Below are 24,089 nucleotides of genomic sequence, written 5' to 3' on the forward strand. Positions count from 1 at the left end.
GACTTATGGAATATATGAAAAGCTTTCTAAGTCTAATTTTTAATGACATTGGAAAGTATTGGAAATGAGTGTTTAAAGTGAATGATTGAATATTCTGTATAGGGACTATGTACTGTAACAAAATCATTACTAGAGTATTTTCAGTTTTAGGAGCTTGTCTTATCTGTGTATGTTCTAGTGGATCTTCAATAAATAAAATCAGTTGACTGCTGTTGGTTATGCTTTTATTTTAGGGCTTAGTGAAGTACAGCTTAGATTTACGATTTCTCCACAGCATCCATAGTCTCGCTGATTTAATATGACTTGTCCAACATCATCTGCTGTTGGATCATAAAGATGTCGGAGTTGGGTTCTGGTAAATTTGAGATCTGTGAAGACTGCCGGCTGAATAAAGGTGATTATTCTAACGTTTTCTCTTTTTCTACAACCAGGGAGAAGAAACCCAAAATTCATCATTCCACTGGGAAGAAAACTCCCACTAAGATACCACTTCATTCAGGTACATCGCCCTCTCACCTTCTGTCCAGTTAAAATCTGCTGTTGATTATGCTTCAAATGCTTCATTTGGAGTTGTTCAATGCACTGAGCAAAAGGGAAAATGTAAGGTGTTATGAGGATGATGCAAGGAGACGCCAAAAATTATATAGATTTAAGCTTTCACTGAACATATTGCAATGTTAGGTTGACACAAACAAGATCCGTGATGTTGAAATTGCTTTGGGACAAATAACTCACTTTAAAACGTATTTGTTCAACTCACACCGATATCATAACATTGCATAACATATCATATGCTCACCTGCTATGAACGCAGCAACACTCTGGTTTGATATAAGCGGCATGGATGGAGGCCAAATAAGACAATGTTTTCATTGGCTGACTTGGTTATTATCACTGACATTTGGAGCCCAGCAAGTTCCGTAGCAATCGTCCAATCACAAGCCATGCAAGTTATAAGCTAAAATGTCAAAGGCCAAAGTAATTTAGACCAAATTTTGGATTTTGATTAGATTTGAACTCATAACTAGGCTATTGGGTCTATTGGGTGGCAAAGAAGGGACCACAAAAAGAGATCACTTGTTAATCAAACAGTGTGGCCCATATTGTGACGTCTTTTCTGTGGATTTTCTGTTGAAGTTTGAGTACCTGAAGGTGGCGCTCTTTTCTTTGTCTGTTCAGCCAGGTCTTCTTCTGTTTATTCCAGACAAACCAGAAACGTAAAATGCATCACTTCATGTGCATCAGTACACACTAACATACTGCTGAACCTCCAAGGTTTACAAGTCAGCACAACACTGACTGTATGGATTAAAGTCTTCAAAAGGACAGAATGGTTTTAAATGGTTTTAAACACAGTGGTCCCCCAAGGTTGTGTCCTATCTCCAATCCTCTTGTCCATCTACACCAGTGAAACAACCTGCAATAACAATGGACTGTCATTCATATTGACAAATATGAATGCCTCAAGAAACAGACACTACTCTAGACCCCAGAGTGATAAACCTCTAGGCTGCTTGGTAGTGTTTTTTTTCATCTATTTTAAGCGGGAGTTTTCATGAGAGGAAAAGCCACATTCTTTTGGAGGGTTTATGTTGCTGACCCAAGAAGTGGATCCTTTTCCAGGCCCACACAGAGCCAGAGTGTTGGCCACTCTATTTATACCAGGACTGCAACTTCCACATCATTTCTGTCCCAGCCAGAGGGGAAGTCAGAGAGAAAGGCAGCACATCCAAATGAGATTTACCTCTGGTAATTAAGATTGCGTTTAAACCCAAAGACACTTCTCAAATTATTTCCTGGAATATAGGCAAAATGAATTGACAATATCTTGTGAATCGTTGTTTCTTTCGGTAAGTTTCGTGAAAGTTTTCTTTTCCTCTCAGAAAAGCGCTTTTTTTTTAACAGCAGAAATGGTTTCATCTCTACAAAATAGAGAACTGTCTTGATAAACAACCTGAGCTGAGCTTCACATTGTGAAAATCCCGTCATGTGACATTGTAATTAATACTTGTTTGTGTTGTTTGTTATTTGAAGGTCCCTGTCAAGAAATCAGTCTTACTTGAGTTGGAACTTCATCTCCTCAGCATCTGTGTTTTTAGTAATGGGAGTAACACACCAGCAGGAAACCCAACCCATCCATTGTTTATTAACCATCATTAAAACAACCACATGTGACACTTTGTGTTCTTGTTATCAGTCCATTTTGCCAATGACACTTAATTCCTGAATGGCTCAGATCTCTTTGATCTTGGGGCAAGTCACATGGATCACAAAACAGTGAGCCAGTGTGTTCGAGAGAGATTTTCACAGAATTTGTTCTGTGTTTGTCCAGATGGGTTAGTACAGTATGTTGCAGTATTGGAATATTGTTTACACAGGTTTGTTTGGGTATATAGATGTTTAAAATATGTAGAAGAATAACTATGCAGGAAATCATGATCATGTTCAATTTAACAAATTATGCATCCCAACACCATTATTTATCTGTAATGAAATTAGTGGCCAATGATCAAGTCAAATTGTATCATGTAAAACAGTGGGTATTTGTGTCTTACATAATGCAGTCTCATTCATTTAATCAGGTTAAGTTGTTTGCTGACATTTTGGGCTCTATTTTTGTGATGGCGGGTGGCTTTGCGCCAGCGAAGCGGCATTTTCGCTGGGCACACTGTGTTTTTTTGCGCCCGTTTGGTATTGAGGTGACTTGCCGTGAACTTGACCGCACCTAAGAAGGACGAGAGGTGCAGTAGGGGGTCCGCACTAGACTGTTCTCTTCCATCACAAAATTGTCCGAGCAGTTGAACAGAGTGATCATTTTGAACTTCGCTCATGCTCTGGACATCCATCTAATCACTGAGATGTAGACAGAGATGTAGCTCTGTTCCTGTTTCTTCTCTCTTATCCTAAAATGTTATGCATTATAGAGTAACTATGTTCAACTAAAGGCTTCAATCTTCACTTATTCTCCAAGATATAAAATATAATAGACCCACCATGTAACTCAACAACAGGGCCCACTCTACCATGCACTGTATGATTAGTACCAATTTATGCCCAAGGAGAGGGTCAGTATCCTGTAGATTAGGCTCAGGAGAATGGAAAAGTGAATTTCTTCCACATTCTATAGGCTGCTAAACAAACGGATGCATCTAAATATATTGTCATAAAACCCTGTTGGCCTGTTGCCAGCTGTTGTCTATAAATCACCATACCCTACTCTGAAAACAGCAGGCAGAATTACAGTTTTGAGACTATTTGTGAATGTAAACAGTTGATGCTGCTAACCTAGCTAGGTGCCATGGCACTGCACAGCATCTAGATTTGTTCTTGTCTCTGTCTTTTCATTTTTTCTTCGAGGTGGCTAGGGTTAGGGTTAGACCAAAGACTGTATGCCAAGGCATTCAAATGTTATTGTCTCAAGAAGCTACTGGCCAGAGTGGAAGATGACCTTGATTGATTTATTCACCGAAGACAAATTTTAACAACATTGGGTGGTAATTTCAGACCTTGGGTTGCCTTTGTTGGCAAAATGGACTCTCTTCTAATGTCAATACATGACATGCTGCTTCCCTTTCTCTGTGCTGTCATTGTGCTGCTGTTGTACACAACTGTCCGTCATCTGGATCTCTGATTGAATCATGTACTCTTGTTGACCCCTTGACTACTTCTGGTACTGTGCTAACCTTGCCTTGTGTTGATTCCAGTCAGACTTTTTGTTTTACTCATTTCTCTGTTGGTGAGGATTTACTTGAACTTGATCCCAGAAAACCAGCAGGACCTGACAATCTGGAGCCTTATTTTTTTAAAAGTAGCTCCTGATTTTATTTCTAATAAATTCTAGTATGCTCTCTTTATTCTAATTGGAAATCTGCCTATGTCCTCCCTTTGTTGAAGAGTGGTGAACCTCCTGCCTTGAATAACTATTACCATTTCCAAATTGTTTGTTTTGGCCAAGGGTCTTGAAAAACAGGTGAGCGAGCAAGTTTTTGAGTTAAAGTGATATTTTATCAAAGCATCCATCAGGCTTTAGGAGACAGCACAGTACTGTTACTGCAGCCTTTAAAGTCATGAATGCTATAATTGATGCTCTGGACTGTAACAAACACTGTGTTGCTTTGCTTATTGATCTTTTGCAAGCTTTTGGCACAGTCGATCATAATATCTTAAAACAAAGGCTGGTAAGTATTAGTTTGGTTTATGAATTACCTCTTGTGTCAAACTCAGTGTGTGGGTTAACCTGTGTTTTCTTTAAGTGTATGTAAAGCTTTTCAGTATTTACAATCTGCTTTCGACATTGTACAATCACAACTATATATATTGCAACTTAAGTTGGATTTGAATGCTGATAAAACTAAAATAATGGCTTTTATTCACACCAAGTAAATGGTGATCCATGATCCATTCTTTTTACTTTGCACTAAAAGCCCAGCTGACTGTAAAATCATGATATAGTAATTAGTCCACTTGTAAATCTTCTTTGGTAAGAAGCATCATTTTAAGTAGATCAACCAAGCTATGTTGAGATTTTAACAAAATGCAGTAGTTTTGTTTGTGTCAACCTAACATTTGGATATGTTCAGTGAATGCTTAAATCTATATCATTTGACATTTTCTGTGTCTCCTTATGTCATCCTCAAAAACGTATAAGTAACTTGTAATACCTTGCATTTTTCCTTTAGCTCAGTGCATTGTGAGCTAGTCCAAATGCTTCTCAATCAACTGTAACTAGCCACATACTCTATACAACTATATATTCTTGTATGCAATCAAACACCCATGTTAACATCAAGAGTCTGCAGGTTTTCATTACAACCAAAGGCTACACCAGGTGATTTCACCGATTAGTTCCTCCTCTATGGGTGAATACGTGCTGATCAGTGAAATCACCTGCTGTAGTGTTTGGTTGGAATGAAAACCTGCATACACTCTTCCCTCCATGACGAATGGTCGCTTATCCCTGATCTACGCTTTAAATAATTATCTCCATAGCTCACTCAGAAATCATATGGCTGTATGGCAGAATCCACATGTCTACTCCACAGTCATATTCACGAGTCACTTGACAACCACCAAGTCTAACCCTTAGGACTGCTAAAACATTTACTCAGACAGGTCTAAATAAGCTGCTTGGGCATGGAAAGTAGTTAATTTTGCATAGGAATCATTCCAGGCACAGATTAATTTATTCTTGCTATGTAAGTCCTTCCATTTTAAGCTTGCATTTCTGCCAACTGTAGTAGCAGTAAGAAAATGAAACCGTTACTGTTGTCTGCTACCCTCGATTTAACTTCCTCAGCTTCATCTTAAAGTCACAGTTCAGCCAATTCCCAAAATAACTCCTATGTTTTCTGGGACGACATGCAAAGTGACTTCCTGTACCCATAGTTTTGTTTTATTTTTGGTGCTTGGACCCAAATATTGTTTGGATGCTGATCACACAATGCTGTTATTTCTCAAATAGCTCAGGATTGAATTACCTAAAACATGTTTTTATCTTCCATCACAGGGAATCTGTTTGGTGCTGTCTAACCGCCCTCCTCTTGTGTGTTATCTAGGTGTAACTTCAGTGGAAGCGCAAGAGCGGCAATCATGGTGGCCCTGTCATTAAAGATCGGCGTGGGGAACGTAGTGAAGACCATGCAGTTTGAGCCCTCCACCATGGTGTACGACGCCTGTCGCATCATCAGGGAAAGAGTCCCTGAGGCACAGCTTGGCCAGCGTGAGTCTCCCTCTATTGGCATGCATATTAGAAAGAGACAAAGCATTCAGAAAATAGTCAGTAATACAATATATTTAAAAAAAAAAGTGATTAGGAAATAAATGATTATGTTTTTATTTAAATATTTGCTTTGATTAAAAAAAATTCTTGGCATTGGTAGTTTTAATTATGTATTATAAGCTGCTTAGAACTAGTGTTAGGAAGTTAAACAGGTCATAATTCCCTCTTTAATATCTATTTTTTTATATTGCTGTGAAAACATCAACAAATTTCTCCTTCAAACAACTGTATTTATTCAAGTTTCTCGCCAAAAACTAAATTTTACAAGATTAAATTTGAACACATCATGATAACGTTATAATTTACCTTCGCCCAATGCTCATTTTTACTGAATAGAGCTTGAACACATCATAATGTAACTCAATGCAACCTAACAAAGTATTTCTCAGGTCTTTCCACAAATGGGAAGCCAGGTGGGAGAAGAGTCCGAGTGGACCGGCTGAGTGTAGAGTTGCACCATGGTCTGGAGGGATGGGGGCTGCGCCTTAGCAACCTGCGACCTGGGTTCTGAATTTGATCCAGAATTCAGGAGGGGATGGGAAGGGAATAAGGCAAAGAAGAATTAGAATTAGAATTAGAATAAGAACTTGTGTTGTTGATTACAGGGTCAGGAAAAGAGTTGCTGACCTGTCACATGCCTGTCGAAAAGCTATTTCTACTATGTGCAAGTGGGACAGCAACTCTCTTCCATACGTGTCCCAACCTGTGAATAACTTTAAGAGACAGAGAGCGAGAAGCCGATATCAACATCTCACCCAAATTCTGTTGCTTGTTTCTACTGTTCTGCTTATCTTAGATGACCAAATTCTAAACTTTGAAGTTTACCAAGCTATTTTCTATGGAAGCCCATTCCCAGTTTTTTTCTCAGAATTCTGACTTTATATCTCCCAATTCTGACTTTATATCTCAGAATTCTGACTTTATATCTCCCAATTCTGACTTTATATCTCCCAATTCTGACTTTATATCTCCCAATTCTGACTTTATATCTCAGAATTCTGACTTTATATCTCCCAATTATGACTTTATATCTCAGAATTCTGACTTTTTTCCCTCACAATTCTGACTTATTTCTCAGATTCTGAGCTTATATCTCGGAATTCTAACATTATTCATAATTCCAAGATATAAAGTCAGAATTGTGAGAAAAAAACTCACAGTTGAGTCGTTTTTTATTTTATTGAGTGGCGGGAATGGGCTTCCATAATTTCCTAAAGAGACAAAGGAATCACATTTTCAAATCTGTATTAACGTCGCTTGATTTAGGGTTACAGCTTCAGATGCCAGTAGGCTCGGCTTATTCCATAGCGCTCCATATGCTGCTATTACTGTGTAGACATCGATCCAAGCACAGACCCACTGATCTGGTCAACCTGGACAGATAGCACACACACACACACACACACACTTAGTAATTAGCAGCAAAGGTAATATAAGGTCATTCTGGTGCCTTTTGCAGCCAATGACTACGGCCTGTTCCTGTCTGATGAAGACCCCAAAAAAGGCATTTGGCTGGAGGCAGGCAAGGCCCTGGACTACTACATGTTGAGGAATGGGGTGAGTCACTCACATACACACACACCCACACAACACACACACACACACACACACACACACACACACACACACACACACACACACACACACACACACACTGTAACACTACTGAATGGTTGGTGTACTGTAAATACTTACATACTTACATTTACTAATAAATCTGATAAATAGACTGGGAAGCTGGGGTGGAAAATGAATGAATACCATACCATAATGTCATAATACTTTCACCCATCATGTTTTATTGATACACTGACAAATATTTGAATTTGCTTTTGAGGAAAGACCATACAGTGATGTTGATGTCCTTTTTAAAGGGCTTTGTATTTGATGCATGATGATGATGCACTTTTTTACACAAAAGTATAATTGATTTTGATGTTTTAGTGCGCAATATATCTATTTACTACTGCCATCTTTGAGGGAAAAAAAAAAAGAATAAGTCATCACTATATATTATAGCACTGAAAAGGATTTAGCAGGTAGAGAGAATGAATGAATGAATGAATGAAATTACAAAACATTAAATATAGCAACGTTATTGCATGGAAGCCAAAATCATAATGTAGAAAAAATTGGCAAAGATGTTCAGCTGTATTATTTGTAGATGGAAAACTTATTTTCTTCCTGCAATCAAAATTCATTTTTCTGAACTTACTGCTCATCAGCATTACTGTAGAAAGTTGATGGTATCAGATCATTGATCCACTTCTGATGATTTTACTGCTGGACCTTACGGATGCTGTATCATCCTTCTGTCACGTAAATTTAATTCCCCTGATTTTCTCAAAGAGATTATGGACGCTAAAGATTATTATCTCTTGTCAATATCTTTCTCTCTACCAGCTGTGTTCATTATTATTTTAATGGCAGGTTTTCAGCCTCTTGTGAAAAAAACCTTGCTTTTATCCATCAGTTCTTTGCAATTGCACTTATTATATAAGTATTTGTATGTTGCTTTTGGAGAACTATTATTAATTGATAGATTGACAAATGACTGCATAGTCTAGTAATGTTAATCCGTTAAACAGATACTTTTCAGTCTCCACAGGTAATCATTTTCTCTGCAGGCACACTTCATTTGTTATGTTTTTATATTCTACTCCATGGCCATATGATAGTATCTATAGTATCTTTTCACTGCTTCTCAATTCTCAGATGATTTTCTATGTCGCCCAAGTTGGCTATATTACATGAATGTTGGCTGATGTCAAGGACTGGATGTCCCAAACCTTACTTCAACTAAATTTTGGACAAAAACTTGCCCTTGTTATGGACCTTGAACACATTTCTAAACAAATTCAGCAGTTTCTTGACCATCAAGCTCCTTCAAGCCTGCATCGAAGAATTAGAGGTCGACTTTGATTCATATCTAAACATTGAGCAACATACGAAAAAATATGGTTCTGTTTTTCCCAGCTTAGTAGAAATGCAAATGCTGTTGCGTCATCTGGCCTCCACTGCAGTAATGCCTTGTTTTCCTGTGTCAACCAACAAGCCATGGCATGACCAAACACACGTCACATATCATCATATGAATGTGTGAATTTTACAACTGATGTTAAAATTTCATTAATCACGTGCAATGCTTTTCGCGGTCTGGTGTCTCGCTACATTTCTGAGTCGCCATGTCGGAAGTTCACTGTTATGTTATGTATTAAAGGTGCTACATGTATCATTTATATGATCAATATATCACTGTCGAATGAATAGTGCTACCTTGGTATAATTACAGTAAACAACTGAGACCATGGTTGAGACCAGTGGTATTGTTAGTGCTAGTGTTTCTAAAAGTTAAGACTACATTTCCCATAAACCCTGTTGCTTCATGTCAAAATTAATGTGGTAATAACTTACTGATGTTAAAATGATACATGCAGCGCCCTGAAGTGTTTAGTGTTATTTTGAGTGATGCCTTGTAATTTTCCCTCTTTGATCTCACCATTTTTAATTCGTCCTTTTATCTTTTATTATTGCTGTTTTTTTTTTATTATTGCTGTAATGTATTTATTAATTGCTTTTGCAACTGTTGTACAGGAAAGCACTAAGATGTAGAAAAGTGCTATTTGAGTAGTTCTAATTTGTTTCTTATGAATAGTAATCATCTTGTGGTGATTATTCACCTTGATGGAGTATACTGCCAGGCTAGTGCTTTAATTCTAGCCTTTAGCAGGAGTAGTTGTGGATGTCTTGACGGTGTATAAATGCATCCTGCGTCCATCAGGACACTCTGGAGTACAAGAAGAAGCAGAGGCCTCTCAAGATCCGCATGCTGGACGGCACAGTGAAGACCGTCATGGTGGACGACTCCAAGATTGTCAGCGACATGCTCATGACCATCTGCGCTAGAATAGGTCAGCTCCGTCACACACCTGAACATGCTGGCTCACCTTGACGACTTTCTTTATGCTTGACTCCTGCAGTTATCTTGACAGAATTACAGTTGTAAAATGACTTGTAGTATAATAGTCATTATACTACAACTACTATACTATACATTTATTTTTTATGTAGTTTGTAATTATTTGAGTTGCTAAATAATGCTATATTATGGAAATATCTCCCATTGCAATTGCCAGTAATGACCTCTTACTTCATACTTCATGCTTCATTCACTTCAAGTTTAGCTGCTACCTGCATCGTTTTATGAAATGAGGACCTAAATATGTTTCTGATACCAATTCAAAACAGTTTTAAGAATTTGTACCTGATTGATAATGTGTAGTACAAGGAATTTATGAAATCAAAATTCCCATGTTTATTTTGTCGTGCGATATTAAGCTATATCGGTGAGATTTTTTTTTCATGATTTTGATGAATGAAGAGGCATTTTGCAACTGGAATAGCATAGTTGTCGCTTGTTGTTGGTAGAATTTACGGATGGCGGGACTAAAACAAAGCAACAGATGGTGTTGAGATTCACCTCTCGCTCACATAAGCTCGCATAAGCTTTAGACGATGGGAATAATGTCAATTTCGGCTCCGTATTCATAGTATTCCCATGATGTCGCATGCGTTTTCTACCAATATGGAGCTTTGCCGTACACACAGCTCATTGGCTGTGGCTGTCATCATCCCTGTCAAATCCTCCTTCTAAGGTTTTCATCTTCTTAGTCATTATCGAGATAATATCGTTTTGGCCAAGATAACCGTACTATGAAATTTTCATATCGGCACCTGCTACCTCATTCTAGTTGTAACTAAAACATTTGCCAGCACAAAATATATTTTTTGTTGCATAGCTATACTTTCAAATTATACTGGTAGTAGCTTTAATTGATGTAATTCAGTTTTTAGGAACGTCCACCGTGCAAATCATACCAGCAGGTCGCAACTGGCAAGTGCCAATTTTAGACATAACAAGTTGCACTCTAGGAGTTATGAAGTCAAACCTGGAGGCTTGGACCTCAATGCACTGTGTCCACTGATGAGGTTAATTCCTCTTGACTGATATGCTTATAAATCTTTCTAAATGCTGCTTTGAATTTTATGAAAAACAAATTCTTATCACTTACTGCTTTTACGACTGCGTGCGAGATGTAGTAAAATGTCAACCTGAAACCATTTCTCGGTCAGGCATCACAAACTACGACGAGTACTCGTTGGTGCGAGACATCGGCGAGGAGAAGAAGGAGGAGACCACCGGCACGCTGAAGAGAGACAAGACCCTGCTGCGAGACGACAAGAAGATGGAGAAGCTGAAGCAGAAGCTCCACACAGACGACGAGCGTATGGCTCTCATACAGTCTCTCTCTCTCTCTCTCTCTCTCTCTCTCTCTCTCTGTCTCTCTCTCTCTCTCTCTCTCTCTCTGTCTCTCTCTCTGTCTCTCTCTGTCTCTTTGTGTCTCTTTATCTCTTTCTCTCCCTCTCCCTCTCTCTCTTTGTCTCTCTGTCTCTTTATCTCTCTCTCTCTCTCTCTCTCTCTCCGTCTCTCTCTCTCTGTCTCTCTCTGTCTCTTTGTGTCTCTTTATCTCTTTCTCTCCCTCTCCCTCTCTCTCTTTGTCTCTTTATCTCTCCTCTCTCTCTCTCTCCGTCTCTCTCTGTCTCTTTATCTCTCTCTCTCTCTCTCTCTCTCTCTCTCTCTGTCCCTCTCTGTCTCTGTCTCTCTCTGTCTCTTTGTGTCTCTTTATCTCTTTCTCTCCCTCTCCCTCTCTCTCTTTGTCTCTCTGTCTCTTTATCTCTTTCTCTCCCTCTCCCTCTCTCTCTTTGTCTCTCTGTCTCTTTATCTCTCTCTCTCTCTCTCTCTCTCTCCGTCTCTCTCTCTCTGTCTCTCTCTGTCTCTTTGTGTCTCTTTATCTCTTTCTCTCCCTCTCCCTCTCTCTCTTTGTCTCTTTATCTCTCCTCTCTCTCTCTCTCCGTCTCTCTCTGTCTCTTTATCTCTCTCTCTCTCTCTCTCTCTCTCTCTCTCTCTGTCCCTCTCTGTCTCTGTCTCTCTCTGTCTCTTTGTGTCTCCTTATCTCTTTCTCTCCCTCTCTCTCTCTCTCTTTGTCTCTCTGTCTCTTTATCTCTTTCTCTCCCTCTCCCTCTCTCTCTTTGTCTCTCTGTCTCTTTCTCTCTCTCTCTCTCTCTCTGTCTCTTTATCTCTCTCTCTGTCTCTTTGTGTCTCTGTCTCTTTGTGTCTCTTTATCTCTTTCTCTCCCTCTCCCTCTCTCTCTTTGTCTCTCTGTCTCTTTATCTCTCTCTCTCTCTCTCTCTCTCTCTCTCTCTCTCTGTCTCTTTGAGTCTCTGTCTCTTTGTGTCTCTCTGTCTCTTTATCTCTCTCTCTCTCTCTCTCTCTCTTTTCAACACTCACACACTTCCTTTGACCTTTACCTCTATGAGGAAACACATAATGTCCACAGTATTGCATTCATAATTCAAAGTTTCCACCATTATTTGGCATAGGCCAATAGATATGATTGCCACTGACAGAGAACGGCCTATTCATTTATTTATTTTTGGTCTATTTAGGAGTCTTAGACACTGACAATGAACTAGTTTGGATACCATAAAACTAGAAGGTTGGAGATAAACTCAAAATACAGAGTAAGAGTGAGGTTAAAAAAAAATGCTAAACCAGTGGTTCTCAACGTGGGGTCCCGGGACCACCAGGGGTCCTTGTGGGGGTTCCAGGGGGTCCCCAGCAAATGGATGAATTGTTAAACTTCACCATTATTTAATTTACAAGAAGTTAACATGATTAGAGAATGAAAAGAAAAGACGATTAAAAAGTTTTAATCATAGTTTCAATGTTATCTCTCTACCTACAACACAGATAGTCATGGAATTCTGGACAAAATGATATCTAACAATAAAAATTATTCTCAGATTTGGGTCAGAGAGACAAAATCTCATCAAATGGGGGTCCGTGGCTCTAATGTGGACTAAATTAGGGGTCGTTGATAGGAAAAGGGTTGAGAATCACTGGTGGCTGCAGAATGAAGACACAGTTAATTCATGTTGTTAAAGTTGTGTCCTTTTCCTCCAGTGAACTGGTTGGACCACGGCAGGACATTAAGGGAACAGGGGGTGGAGGAGACGGAGATGTTGCTGCTGAGGAGGAAGTTCTTTTACTCTGACCAGAACGTGGACTCCAGAGACCCGGTCCAGCTCAACCTGCTCTACGTCCAGGTACGCAAACCACAAACATGGACTTGGCTTGTATTTTTTCCTTTGGAGGCACCATAGGCTGAGATAGATGCATAGAGATACAACTAAGTATGGAGGAGGTGTAGTGGACAGCAACTATCTGGGTTTATGTAGCGGTCTTATTTTTTCACCATGTAACGCAGGTTTATTGCGTTTTATTTCGATGCAACTATCAAATCAAATGGTGGTTTGACAGATTCTGTATCTTCGGTGATATTTAGTCGAGGTAGAGTTGGAAAGTAAGACAAATGGAATAAGACAAATGCCATGAATTGTGTAGTTTGATCAAAAGATGCAAGTTGGACCAGCGGTAGTGTTGGTTTTATATTCTTATGTTATAATCACATTACTTACAACAAAGACGACAACAGCAACAACAACATTTTTGAAACAAATGTTTTTGAAGCAAAAGTGCATCACACAAACAAATCAAAACAAAAGGTGATAAAAGCAAAGTGAAGATAAAACATAAAACCATAGCCACACCAAGTTTATCAGATAAAATGTAAAATAAAACAAGTTTAAATTAAAATAAATAAATTAAATAAAACGCAAATACAAGTGAGTAGAGTGATTAGATCAGAGCCTGGACTTTAGACCAGAGCCTGGACTTTAGACCAGAGCCTGGACTTTAGATCAGATCAGAGCCTGGACTTTAGATCAGAGCCTGGACTTTAGAGCAGAGCCTGGACTTTAGACCAGAGCCTGGACTTTAGAGCAGAGCCTGGACTTTAGAGCAGAGACTGGACTTTAGAGCAGAGCCTGGACTTTAGAGCAGAGACTGGACTGACGAAAAAGAAATGTGGATACAGACTTAATATTATGAGTGAGATGGCCAACTTCTGTTTTCTCTGAATTGAAGGAAAGTCAATATAGTCATATGTACAATGTTATAAAAACAAATCTCTCTGGTGTGTGTGTGTACAGGCCCGTGATGACATTCTGAACGGCTCTCACCCGGTCTCCTTCGACAAGGCCTGTGACTTCGCTGGCTATCAGTGTCAGATCCAGTTTGGCGACCACAACGAGGCGAAACACAAACCTGGATTCCTAGAGTGAGCGCCGCATTTCATATTCGGATCATGACTTCATCTGCTTTTTCCGCAATGTCGATTCCTTAAGTTATTTTTAAAGTTGTGTTTGTGCTCGCTCCCTAAAATGGGCCCGAGGGTCTTGTGGTATAATTTTTTAATTTCCATTTAACCAAAACTTTTCCTCCTTAGTTTGAAAGAGTTCCTTCCCAAAGAGTACATCAAGCACAAAGGAGAGAAAAGGATCTTCCAGGTAAGAATTGTACACTGGGCAATGTATAGGCAGATATAATAATAATAACAATATTTTTTTCAATTTATGTAGCACTTTGCAAACATCATAAAAAGTGCTTAATAACTAACAACTCAGTGAAAACTAACTGAAAATGCCAGGCAAGGTTACATCATAATAATAATAAATGTTATTTACATAGCACTTATCAAAAACAATGTTGCAATGTGCTTTACAAAAGAGGAAAAGCCGGCAAGAAAATAACAAAAACAAAAACATAGCATAGTAAAGACGCAGAACATTAACAATAGAACCATTATAAAGAGGCTTCTCTATAAAAATACATTAGAAGTGATTTAAAAGAAGACACTGATTCCACTAACCTGAGCTCCTCTGGCAGAACGATCTCTAATTTATTTTCGTTCAACTGAAGGAAATTATGGGAAATTCAGGACTTGGATATCTGACAGGTTGGCTTTCAGGTTGTTGATATTACTGGGGTTGTCAGGATTGAGGATTATCAATCCGACACTCGCGGGTTTATCCACAGGTGGGGCGGGTTAGGGTCACCTCAAGATAATATTGAGAGTGGGCAGGTGCGGGTCAAATAAGTTGGTACACATACAGTGTAATTATAAACAAAATTTCAATTAAATTTAAAGAGTAACTGAACCCCAAACCCAAATCTGTGGTGAAGCCTGGAAATAGCTGGAATGAGCAAACTACACCGAATTGCCAATGAATAATAATAATAATAATTATTATTACTATAGCCTAGAAATTTGATGTGGAAGAAATAAAATAAAATACCCCCCAAAAAAACCTGGAAAAAATAAAACCAACAACCCCGCCCCCCATGATAATATCGTATATCACGATATTTTGGCGGGACAGTATTGCGATATAAAATTTTGGATATCGCCCAAGCTTGTGTGGACATTTGTGGTATAATTGCCTTTGAATTAGCATTTGTTTGTCTTTCTGCTGCTTTAGGGCTGCATTGATTTAATACAATCTGTCTGATGTTATTTTGTATGCCTGAAATGCATTTGTTCTTCTTCTTCTTCTCTCTGCAGGCACACAAAAACTACCAGAACATGACAGAGATCGAGGCCAAAGTCAGCTACGTTAAGCTCGCCAGGTCCCTCAAAACCTATGGGGTGTCATTCTTCCTTGTAAAGGTAATGATTGCACATGGTTATTTGTATGCCTGTTTTGAGGAAAGATTCTTATTAGAAGCGCAGGTGATGACAGAATTGTGTTGTGTACAAACAAAACACCTTACTTGTCGTTGTCACTGTCATCATTATTCAGCATGGTTTCTTCTGGCATCTGACAACATCTTCATTTGTGATTTGGGATTAATCCTAAAAAAGTCCTTACATGTGAGCTTTGCAGTTTCTCGGGTAGTAAAATAATGATAATTTTAGTGTGATAGTTGAATGAATCGTTTATGGTATTATTGTTTCGGCTACATTTGGCCATTTATATTATTTTGGTAACATTTATCCATTTATAATGTCGGTCTGTCTCAGATTCTGATGGAGCAAAACTCACAAGATGCATGTTTTCCAAGTGAAAATGATACTGCAAAGCATTTCAAACTTACTTATGTGTGCTTGTCATTCATCCCCAGGGTTTAACAGTAGTTTATACAATTTCAGGCAATTTGCATGATAATTGCCAATTTCAAACCTGAACCATTTACCTTTTCCCTTTTTGGTGAATTGGTGTTCCCCTGTGATTTAGACTAATTATTAACCCCTGTCTTAAAGAAAAGATTCCCAAAATATATCATTAAGTTAATGATACCATATTATGGCAATCTTTTCTTAAGTCACAAAACAAGTAGGTGTTTAGACTTCAGACAGATTTGTTGCATATGTTTATTCCAAAAACAATCTAGTGGTTGATACAAGGGCGATGTCTGCCATCTTTGTCCTGGGCTCACAGAACATGTAAAGTCAATCTTTTGGCGCCCCCCAGTGGCCTTAAAATTAACTTCCATTCTCTATCCTAGAAAAGATTGTTAAAAAAAAATATCATGCTTTCAAAAATGCCAGATCTTCAGATTCAAGTTCAAGTTTGTTTATTTATATAGCCCTTTATCACATGCATGTCTCCAAGAATTCACAGAATGAGCCTAACTAGATCAGTAAGGACATTCTAACCCTTCACTTATCCAACGTCCTGCAGGAGAAGATGAAGGGCAAGAACAAGCTAGTGCCCCGTCTGCTGGGGATCACCAAGGAGAGCGTGATGAGGGTGGACGAGAAGACCAAGGAGGTGATCCAGGAGTGGAACCTGACCAACATCAAACGCTGGGCCGCCTCGCCCAAGAGCTTCACCCTGGTTGGTCCCGCACTCCTGGCCTTTTTCTATTTAGGGGGAACATTTTAGAATTCAGCGTCACATGTCTTTATCTTCTCAGCCTTAGCTACTTTGTCCCAACTGGATTCTTCTGTCTGCACTGAAACTTGAAATATAAAGATGCGTCATGTCAAAGGTGAGAAACGCTTGCAAGTTGCAACACCGTTCCTACCCTGCAACGTTGTGAACAGCAGAACAGCAGAAGAAAGTAAATAGCAGTCGCTAGTTTCAGTGAAGGTTCCACACTTGACAGCTCACATCAGCAACAAGGATGTGGTCGCCCCCTTGTCTCTCTTCAGCCGCATCTCACGGGTGCAACCGCCTCCAGAATGTGACTCTCGGTAGAAAATTGGCCCGGTGCTTTCTGTATTGTGTACATGCAAGGAGAGATGGATGAGGAAAGGCTCATTTTTGAGGTTGTACATATCAGTTTTGTTGATTATACAAGACCATACAATTTTTAGCGCTGAAGCTTTGGATGGCAATTTTGAAAGCAGATCATGTTTAATTTTTTTGCAGAACATTATCACACCAGGTTGGCATTGGCTATACGACCTAAACTGAGGAAACTTGTGATGTACAGTTGGGTCAGGTGGCTAGTAGGTGCAGGCAGACCTGTGCCCTGAAAGTTTTATTAAAACGTTGTTAGTGTGTTTGTTTCAGCAAGTCACACACACCAACAAATCTAATGGCAAACATATTACCAGATTCATTTTTAAGATAGATACCAACTCCTTTTTGACGTTCATTTGTTTTTATTAAGGATGGTTAGGGTTTAGGGATTAGGGTTTAGGTTTAGGGTTAGAGGGTTAGGGTTAGTATCTAGGGTTAGGCTAAGACGACCTTTTAGGGTTGGGGTCAGTCAGACTTCTCTCCACACTTAGTTTACTGCTGTCAGTGCAGGAGAAAGGAGCTTTCCTCCGGTTGTATTACAGTCAATCCAACAGAACATCTCGTTATGAAAAAGAAAGTGTAACCTAAAATTCTATTGTGTTTGTAAACAGTAACTTCATACTCCAGTCTTCTGAGACAGAGGGTTTCATCTACCTACTGTAATTTACTATATATTTATCTACCTAACCTGTAGCCATCTACCTAATACTTACATACCAACGCTTAACACAACAACTCATAATTCAAAACCATGCAGTTTTTGAGGTAAACACAGTCAAATTGCAATCAAAACTGAGACTAAAATCATTTATAGGCCTAAGCAGGTTGCCTGTGGTCTAATGGATTTTTGTTGTTTGCGTGATGTCATCAACAGCTTTAGTCTAGATGTTGGGATTTATTTTGAATGTACAATAGATATACTTGGGTTTGATATTTTACGCTGTGACATGACTTTGTTCTGTGGCTTTTCTATTGACATGATTTCATGGATTGATTGGTGAACGGAGACCTAAACTAAAAGTCTACTGGGGACGATTTCAGTGTTGATGTTTTCATCACTGGCTAAATAATGGCTAAATTGACCAATGGGACAATCACTCAAAAAATTTACTATTTTTATCTCCCAAATCTCATACCTCTTCTGCTGCTAGGACTTTGGTGACTACCAAGACGGCTACTACTCCGTGCAGACCACTGAGGGAGAGCAGATAGCTCAGCTGATCGCCGGCTACATCGACATCATCCTAAAGAAGGTAACAGCCCTCACAAATATCAGACCAAGATTATGTAGTATTTATGGTCAAATATTTTTAGGCTATGTATAATGAAGTGGGCAGCAGTGACAGCGATACTGTGTTTTCCACAGAAAAAGAGCAAAGACCACTTTGGCCTGGAGGGAGATGAAGAGTCGACCATGCTGGAAGACTCTGTGTCACCCAAGAAGTAAGTGCTGTGTTACCTTGCTGTGTGTGTGTGTGTGTGTGTGTGACTGTAGGAAAGGTCCACTTCCTTGTAATCCATGTATGTTGTGGATGGTGATACCATATGCATTTTAGCATCTAATATCTCTTTCACTTCATATGCGAAGTTACATATGCCAAAAATGATTGGAATTGTTATGTGGTTTGGTCCTAAACTCTTTTCAGCTGTGTGACATTAAGTGTTTAATGTCAAGAACGATACATACACAGGTTCCCCCTATAGAGTAAATGAACTGATTAGATTTTGGAATGCCTTGCTGCATAAATTTGCATATAAATAAGGAAAAACAGGTTTTCTTGAAACACCTATAACTCCTTAATGCTTTAAGATACTAAGTTCATATTCAATACCACCTATGTGTTGTATAATGCGGGGACAAATATGTATGTTCAGCCATGGTGTCTATCGCTGCTCATGCTAACTATCCAGTTCTTCTTCTGTTTATTCCAAACAAAATGGAAATTTAAAACGCATCACTTCCGGTGCCTCAGAGGATTTTTCCCAGGAAAGAGCTGCCAGTCAGCGAGTGTTTAAAAAGCAAATGTAAAAGCTTTCATGAACTGGCCATAGGCTGAATCAGTATGGTAGTAAAACATAGTATTTATTTATATGAAAATGTCAGGGATTATTACTAAAAGTCCCAAGTGATCCTGTGGCCGTAGACTACATTCAAACCAGATATTCAGCAAAATATATAACATTTGAACAAAGATGTTGTGAAGTTTATGGAGTTTATTTAGCGTTCTTCTACCCCCCCCTCTCCTCCCTTTGCATTTCTCTGTATTGCTGATACACCCAGGTCCACCGTGCTGCAGCAGCAGTTCAACAAGGTGGGCAAGGCGGAGACGGGCTCAGTGGCCCTGCCGGCCATCATGCGTTCAGGAGCCGGAGGGCCAGAGAACTTCCACATGGGCAGCATGCCTCAGGCCAAGCAGCACATCACCAGTGGGCAGATGCACCGAGGACACATGCCTCCACTGGTAAGACAAAACAAACGTGCTGAAAAATACTTGTTACCAAACTGTTTTTGACTTGGCAGCAAAATCATCCTTTTTTTTTTTTTTGTCATTTAAGTTTTTATTAAAGTTTTACATAAATTGACATAAAATGAAAATAATAATAATACAAAAAGTAAATAAATAATATAAAACAAAATATAAAATAAAATAAAGAGTGGCAGTCCTACCTCAAACTCACAAAAACTTGGTGTATTCCGTTAATACAACATAATAGAATATGTAGCCTAAGTCCCCACCTTAGCCCACGAGAAACTCCACACTCTAAGATGTTACATCCTTAATATATATGAGAAAGTGATTCCAGGCCACATTAGATTTCCCTTTGAGATCATTCACTCTGGCAATCATATCCTCAAAAGAGGCAGTTTCAGTCATCAGCCTCAACCAATCCGTCCACTCCAGACGGCGTGGAGTCTTCCAGTTCTGTAAAATGAGCCTGGCTGCAGTGATAAAGCCTGCTAAGGCTAGCCCAAACTCTGCTTTGGTGATTCCATGTGGCAAGATTGATTTATCTCCTAGGAGACACAGTCGTGGTGTTTCTGGGAGGGGTTGCCCTATCTACTTTGTGAGTGTTTCTAGTACCTCCTTCCAAAAAGAGTGTACCAGAGGACACTCCCACATGGCATGCAAAAATGTGCCCAATTCCCTCTTACATTTCCAGCATTTATTATCTTGTACCAGGCCCATTCTATAGAGCTTGAGTGGTGTGAAGTAGTACCTATTTATAATCTTATAGTGAGTAAATTTATTTCTCACATCCCTCGTGGCCCAACCTATATTTGAGACAGCAAAATCATCTTTGAAGACAGTTTGAAATTGTTAGGTACAACTAAAGACAAGATATAAAACATATTAAGTCCAGAATATTTTAAATATTCTGATATAATTGACATAGAAATTGTGTTAATTTTCTCAAAAAGTGATCTTTTCCTCAGTGGGACACAGTAGTCCTTGATAATAATGGTACTTCTGTTCTGTTCACAGACATCAGCCCAGCAGGCTCTGACTGGAACCATCAACTCCAGCATGCAGGCCGTCCAGGCTGCCCAGGCCTCTCTGGATGAGTTCGACACCCTGCCGCCTCTCGGGACAGACGCTGTGAGATAAAGCTTTCTGGTTTTTTTTAATATTTGAGATTTTGAGACTAGTACTGTGCAAGGAGTCCCTTCTGGATCTCAGTTGCGTAATCCGAGGACAAATCTATTCTCCCTTTGTCCAAGGCCTCCCAAGCCTGGCGCAAAAACAAGATGGATGAGTCCAAGCACGAGATCCACTCCCAGGTGGACGCCATCACAGCGGGCACCGCCTCTATGGTTAACCTCACTGCAGGTACAAACACAGGCACACCTAGCCATATTCCTATATTGGGAAATTCATTATCCGCTTCCTTACAAAATAGAGGAAATAAAGAATCCTCCTGGCAATACACTTTCACAGTAAATTGAAACAAGAATTTTAATTGGTATCACTTTATTTTGATAGTTCACTGTTGCCTCTCAATGTATCAGTAGATATTCAACAGTGTATCAGTTGACTATCAACGAATGTTCAACAAACTATCTGTAATTTATGTCAATTTATGTCTCAAATATGTCTCAACAGACTGTTGGTAGACTGTCAACAACTTTGGTTAAGATTAGGATTGAGTTCAGGCACATAAAAGAACTCGGTAAAGGTTAGGGTTAGGTTTAAGTTAATCACATAAAACTTGGTTATAGTCAACAGTTACTCAAGCTGTTTTTACACAGGCAAACAGTCAACTGCAGTCTTCTTGAAGTGAGGGAGAACTGCAAAAAATAAAAGCTAGTTTATTGGAGGCTTTGTTCCAATTCAAGCAGTCCAGCCAGCAAAACTGCAAATATTAACGGTGGCCCAGTTTTAAAACAATATCACACAATAATCATCCACAAGAACAACTTTGTTGTTCCCGGAAGATCCAGTGGTTCCTGTGGATCCCCCTCCTGCAATGTGAAGACGATCATAGCAGGTAAAAGGTGGATAAAGAAGAAGAGCTGTCCCGGGACAGCTGTGTAAAGATGGCTTCAGTTGATAAAGTCTGTTGATTCGTCAACTGACGGGTTATAGAGAGGCAACAGTGGACTATCGAAATAAAGTTTTAACTTGTATCCTGGTTTTCTGCGACTACTCACAGGCCATATTCCCTGATATGGTACACTACAGGAAGACTAAGGACGTCTGTTGTCTGTGGTCCAATAAACCTCTCCCTGTCCCCAGGTGACCCAGCAGAGACCGACTACACAGCGGTGGGCTGCGCCGTGACCACCATCTCCTCCAACCTGACGGAGATGTCCAAGGGCGTCAAACTGCTGGCCGCCCTCATGGACGACGAAGGCGGGAACGGGCAGCAGCTGCTGGGCGCCGCCAAGAACCTGGCCTGCGCCGTTTCCGACATGCTGAAAACCGCCCAGCCCGCCAACACCGAGGTCCGTGTTTGCCATGTTATTTGTGTTTTACTGGGTTTGGGTTAAGGTGCGGTCGGAATATTGGTAGGTTGTAGGGTTCGACCGTTATGGGTTTTTGAAGACAGCTACCACAGGTTTCTTGTCTCAGTTTGAAATAATAATATCCGTTCGGTCGGTCGTCTAACTGGTGTGTTTGGCTGCAGCCTCGTCAGAACCTGCTGCAGGCTGCGGGGAACGTTGGCCAGGCCAGCGGCGAGCTGCTGTCTCACATCGGAGAGACGGACACGGATCCGCACTTCCAGGTAAGTCGACCTCAACTTTCACCAAGAGTTAGTCGGTACAGTGCGGTGCAGACGCAACCTAAATGTTTTTAGGTTGTTTTTGGCAGGGTGGCAGGCCAGGGTGGATAGGGTATACATGGTCAGCAGTGGAGAAGATGGTGCTGTATGGTGTTGTGTCAATGTAGTATTGTAGTGGATCGCCACGAATAGACATCTTCATGGGAACCACTGCAGTGTATGTGTGATCTAAAAAGTCTATTATATTTGCCAAGATTGTAAGTGACTGTATTATACACTCAGTGGCTTTGGTTGTATAATAAAGTTGTATAATATAACCCATTTTTTTTACATCTACATTGGACAGTTTCTAGGTAAAGGATCTTTCATGGGTGCAAGGCGGAGAGTCTCCTCTAATAGTCAAATGCTGGTAACAAATGTGTCCATAAGACAAACCAATCACTCTCAATGGGCAATCATGCTAATCGTTCTTATCCTCCTTAATTAGTATGCGTGAGTAACTTAATGGTGATATGTAATCCAATCTATCTTAATTCCAAACTACTGTCAGATGACTCCAGTTTAGAGTCATATCTCATGCATTACTCTCCCTTACTCTTTCATCATTTCACATGCATTGAGTCCGGTGCTTTTTACAAATAACCAATAATATTTGCTTATAAATGTGCAAAGGGAATTCATTTGATTGCTCAAAGGTACAGACAAAGTTACTTTTCATTCTAACAGTTCAGTTCTGATCTATATAGGTCAGAACGTTTGAAGCAAAGTTAAAATGGCAAAATCCTACTGGTTCATTCCCTTGGTTAGAAGGCAAGCATCACTTGGTTATGTGGCCTTGACTGTCCAAACAAGGTTTTAAAAGTACATCCATGTGGTAAAAAGTTTGTGTTATTATATTTCATGGGGTTTTGGTTCAATAATTATTGGAGAGCCTATCCATCTTCCTTCAACTAAGAGTTACCCTCTGAATTTCCCCATGTTAATATGTAGCCTATAATAAATGGACCATATATACAATGCAGTTTTAACATGAAATTGAAATTCCAGCTCTACCCATATGGCGAAAGTGATGCAATAGACACACACACACAGGAGAGAAAACCCTTGTTTAAAGGGACAAAGCACCCTAGTCAATTTTCATTACCTTAAGCATCAATGGGACACTCTCTTTACCTTTGTACTAAATGTCTTTTCTCTCAATTTCTCTCTTTTGCTGTAGCACTAGATTTACTTTCCTCACTTAATTTTTAATTTCATATATCTAAATAATTTGACGGATGACATTCCAGGAGTACACATAATCAACAGTAACATTTTTTCTCCTTCACTTTGGATTCTCATCCATGTATAATTTAGCAGTCGGTGCTACTTAATGCTAATTATTGTGTGTTTTTTGCCATCGGCAGGACATGCTAATGCAGCTGGCTAAAGCCGTGGCTAACGCCGCAGCGGCTCTGGTGCTGAAAGCCAAGAACGTGGCCCAGAAGACCGAGGACTCGGCCCAGCAGAACCGGGTCATCGCTGCAGCCACTCAGTGCGCTCTGTCTACCTCTCAGCTGGTGGCATGCACAAGGGTAAGACAGCACATTTTACATCTACCCGCCTATCGGTCATACAGTTATGCCTATACAGCGTGGAATATGACATTATTTGTCTCAGATTCAGGAAACTAAATTATTTTATTGCACTTTTGCTTGTTTTCACTCTTACTGTCTTACTGTTATTGTGGTGCTGTGTTACAATATTCAAATATTAAACAATTACTTCTTTATTACTTTGGGGTGCAGCTAGAACCTTGATGCATTTTTGCGTTTGTCTGATGAGTGCACAGAATCTAATTGCCCCTTGTGGATAAATAAAGTCTATTATATTGAAC

General features: G+C 39.6%; 1 protein-coding gene across 1 annotated transcript in view; it reads left to right on the forward strand.

Annotated features, from left to right (window-relative positions):
• The window catches only part of tln1 (talin 1), a 93,852-nt gene that overhangs the window by 25,661 nt on the left and 44,102 nt on the right, over positions 1-24,089 (forward strand). Inside the window, exons 2-19 of the mRNA XM_071926126.2 lie at positions 432-499; positions 5,556-5,719; positions 7,239-7,336; positions 9,561-9,690; positions 10,913-11,065; positions 12,804-12,946; positions 13,892-14,019; positions 14,188-14,248; positions 15,304-15,408; positions 16,424-16,579; positions 18,142-18,243; positions 18,357-18,433; positions 19,272-19,452; positions 20,476-20,589; positions 20,712-20,820; positions 21,727-21,935; positions 22,118-22,216; positions 23,620-23,787. Of these exons, the coding sequence (XP_071782227.1) occupies positions 5,590-5,719; positions 7,239-7,336; positions 9,561-9,690; positions 10,913-11,065; positions 12,804-12,946; positions 13,892-14,019; positions 14,188-14,248; positions 15,304-15,408; positions 16,424-16,579; positions 18,142-18,243; positions 18,357-18,433; positions 19,272-19,452; positions 20,476-20,589; positions 20,712-20,820; positions 21,727-21,935; positions 22,118-22,216; positions 23,620-23,787 (2,163 nt within the window). The 5' untranslated portion in view covers positions 432-499; positions 5,556-5,589. The remainder of the gene's footprint in view (positions 1-431; positions 500-5,555; positions 5,720-7,238; positions 7,337-9,560; positions 9,691-10,912; positions 11,066-12,803; positions 12,947-13,891; positions 14,020-14,187; positions 14,249-15,303; positions 15,409-16,423; positions 16,580-18,141; positions 18,244-18,356; positions 18,434-19,271; positions 19,453-20,475; positions 20,590-20,711; positions 20,821-21,726; positions 21,936-22,117; positions 22,217-23,619; positions 23,788-24,089) is intronic.

The sequence above is a fragment of the Centroberyx gerrardi genome, chromosome 2, assembly GCF_048128805.1.
Source record: "Centroberyx gerrardi isolate f3 chromosome 2, fCenGer3.hap1.cur.20231027, whole genome shotgun sequence".
Classification (NCBI taxonomy): Eukaryota; Metazoa; Chordata; class Actinopteri; order Beryciformes; family Berycidae; genus Centroberyx; species Centroberyx gerrardi.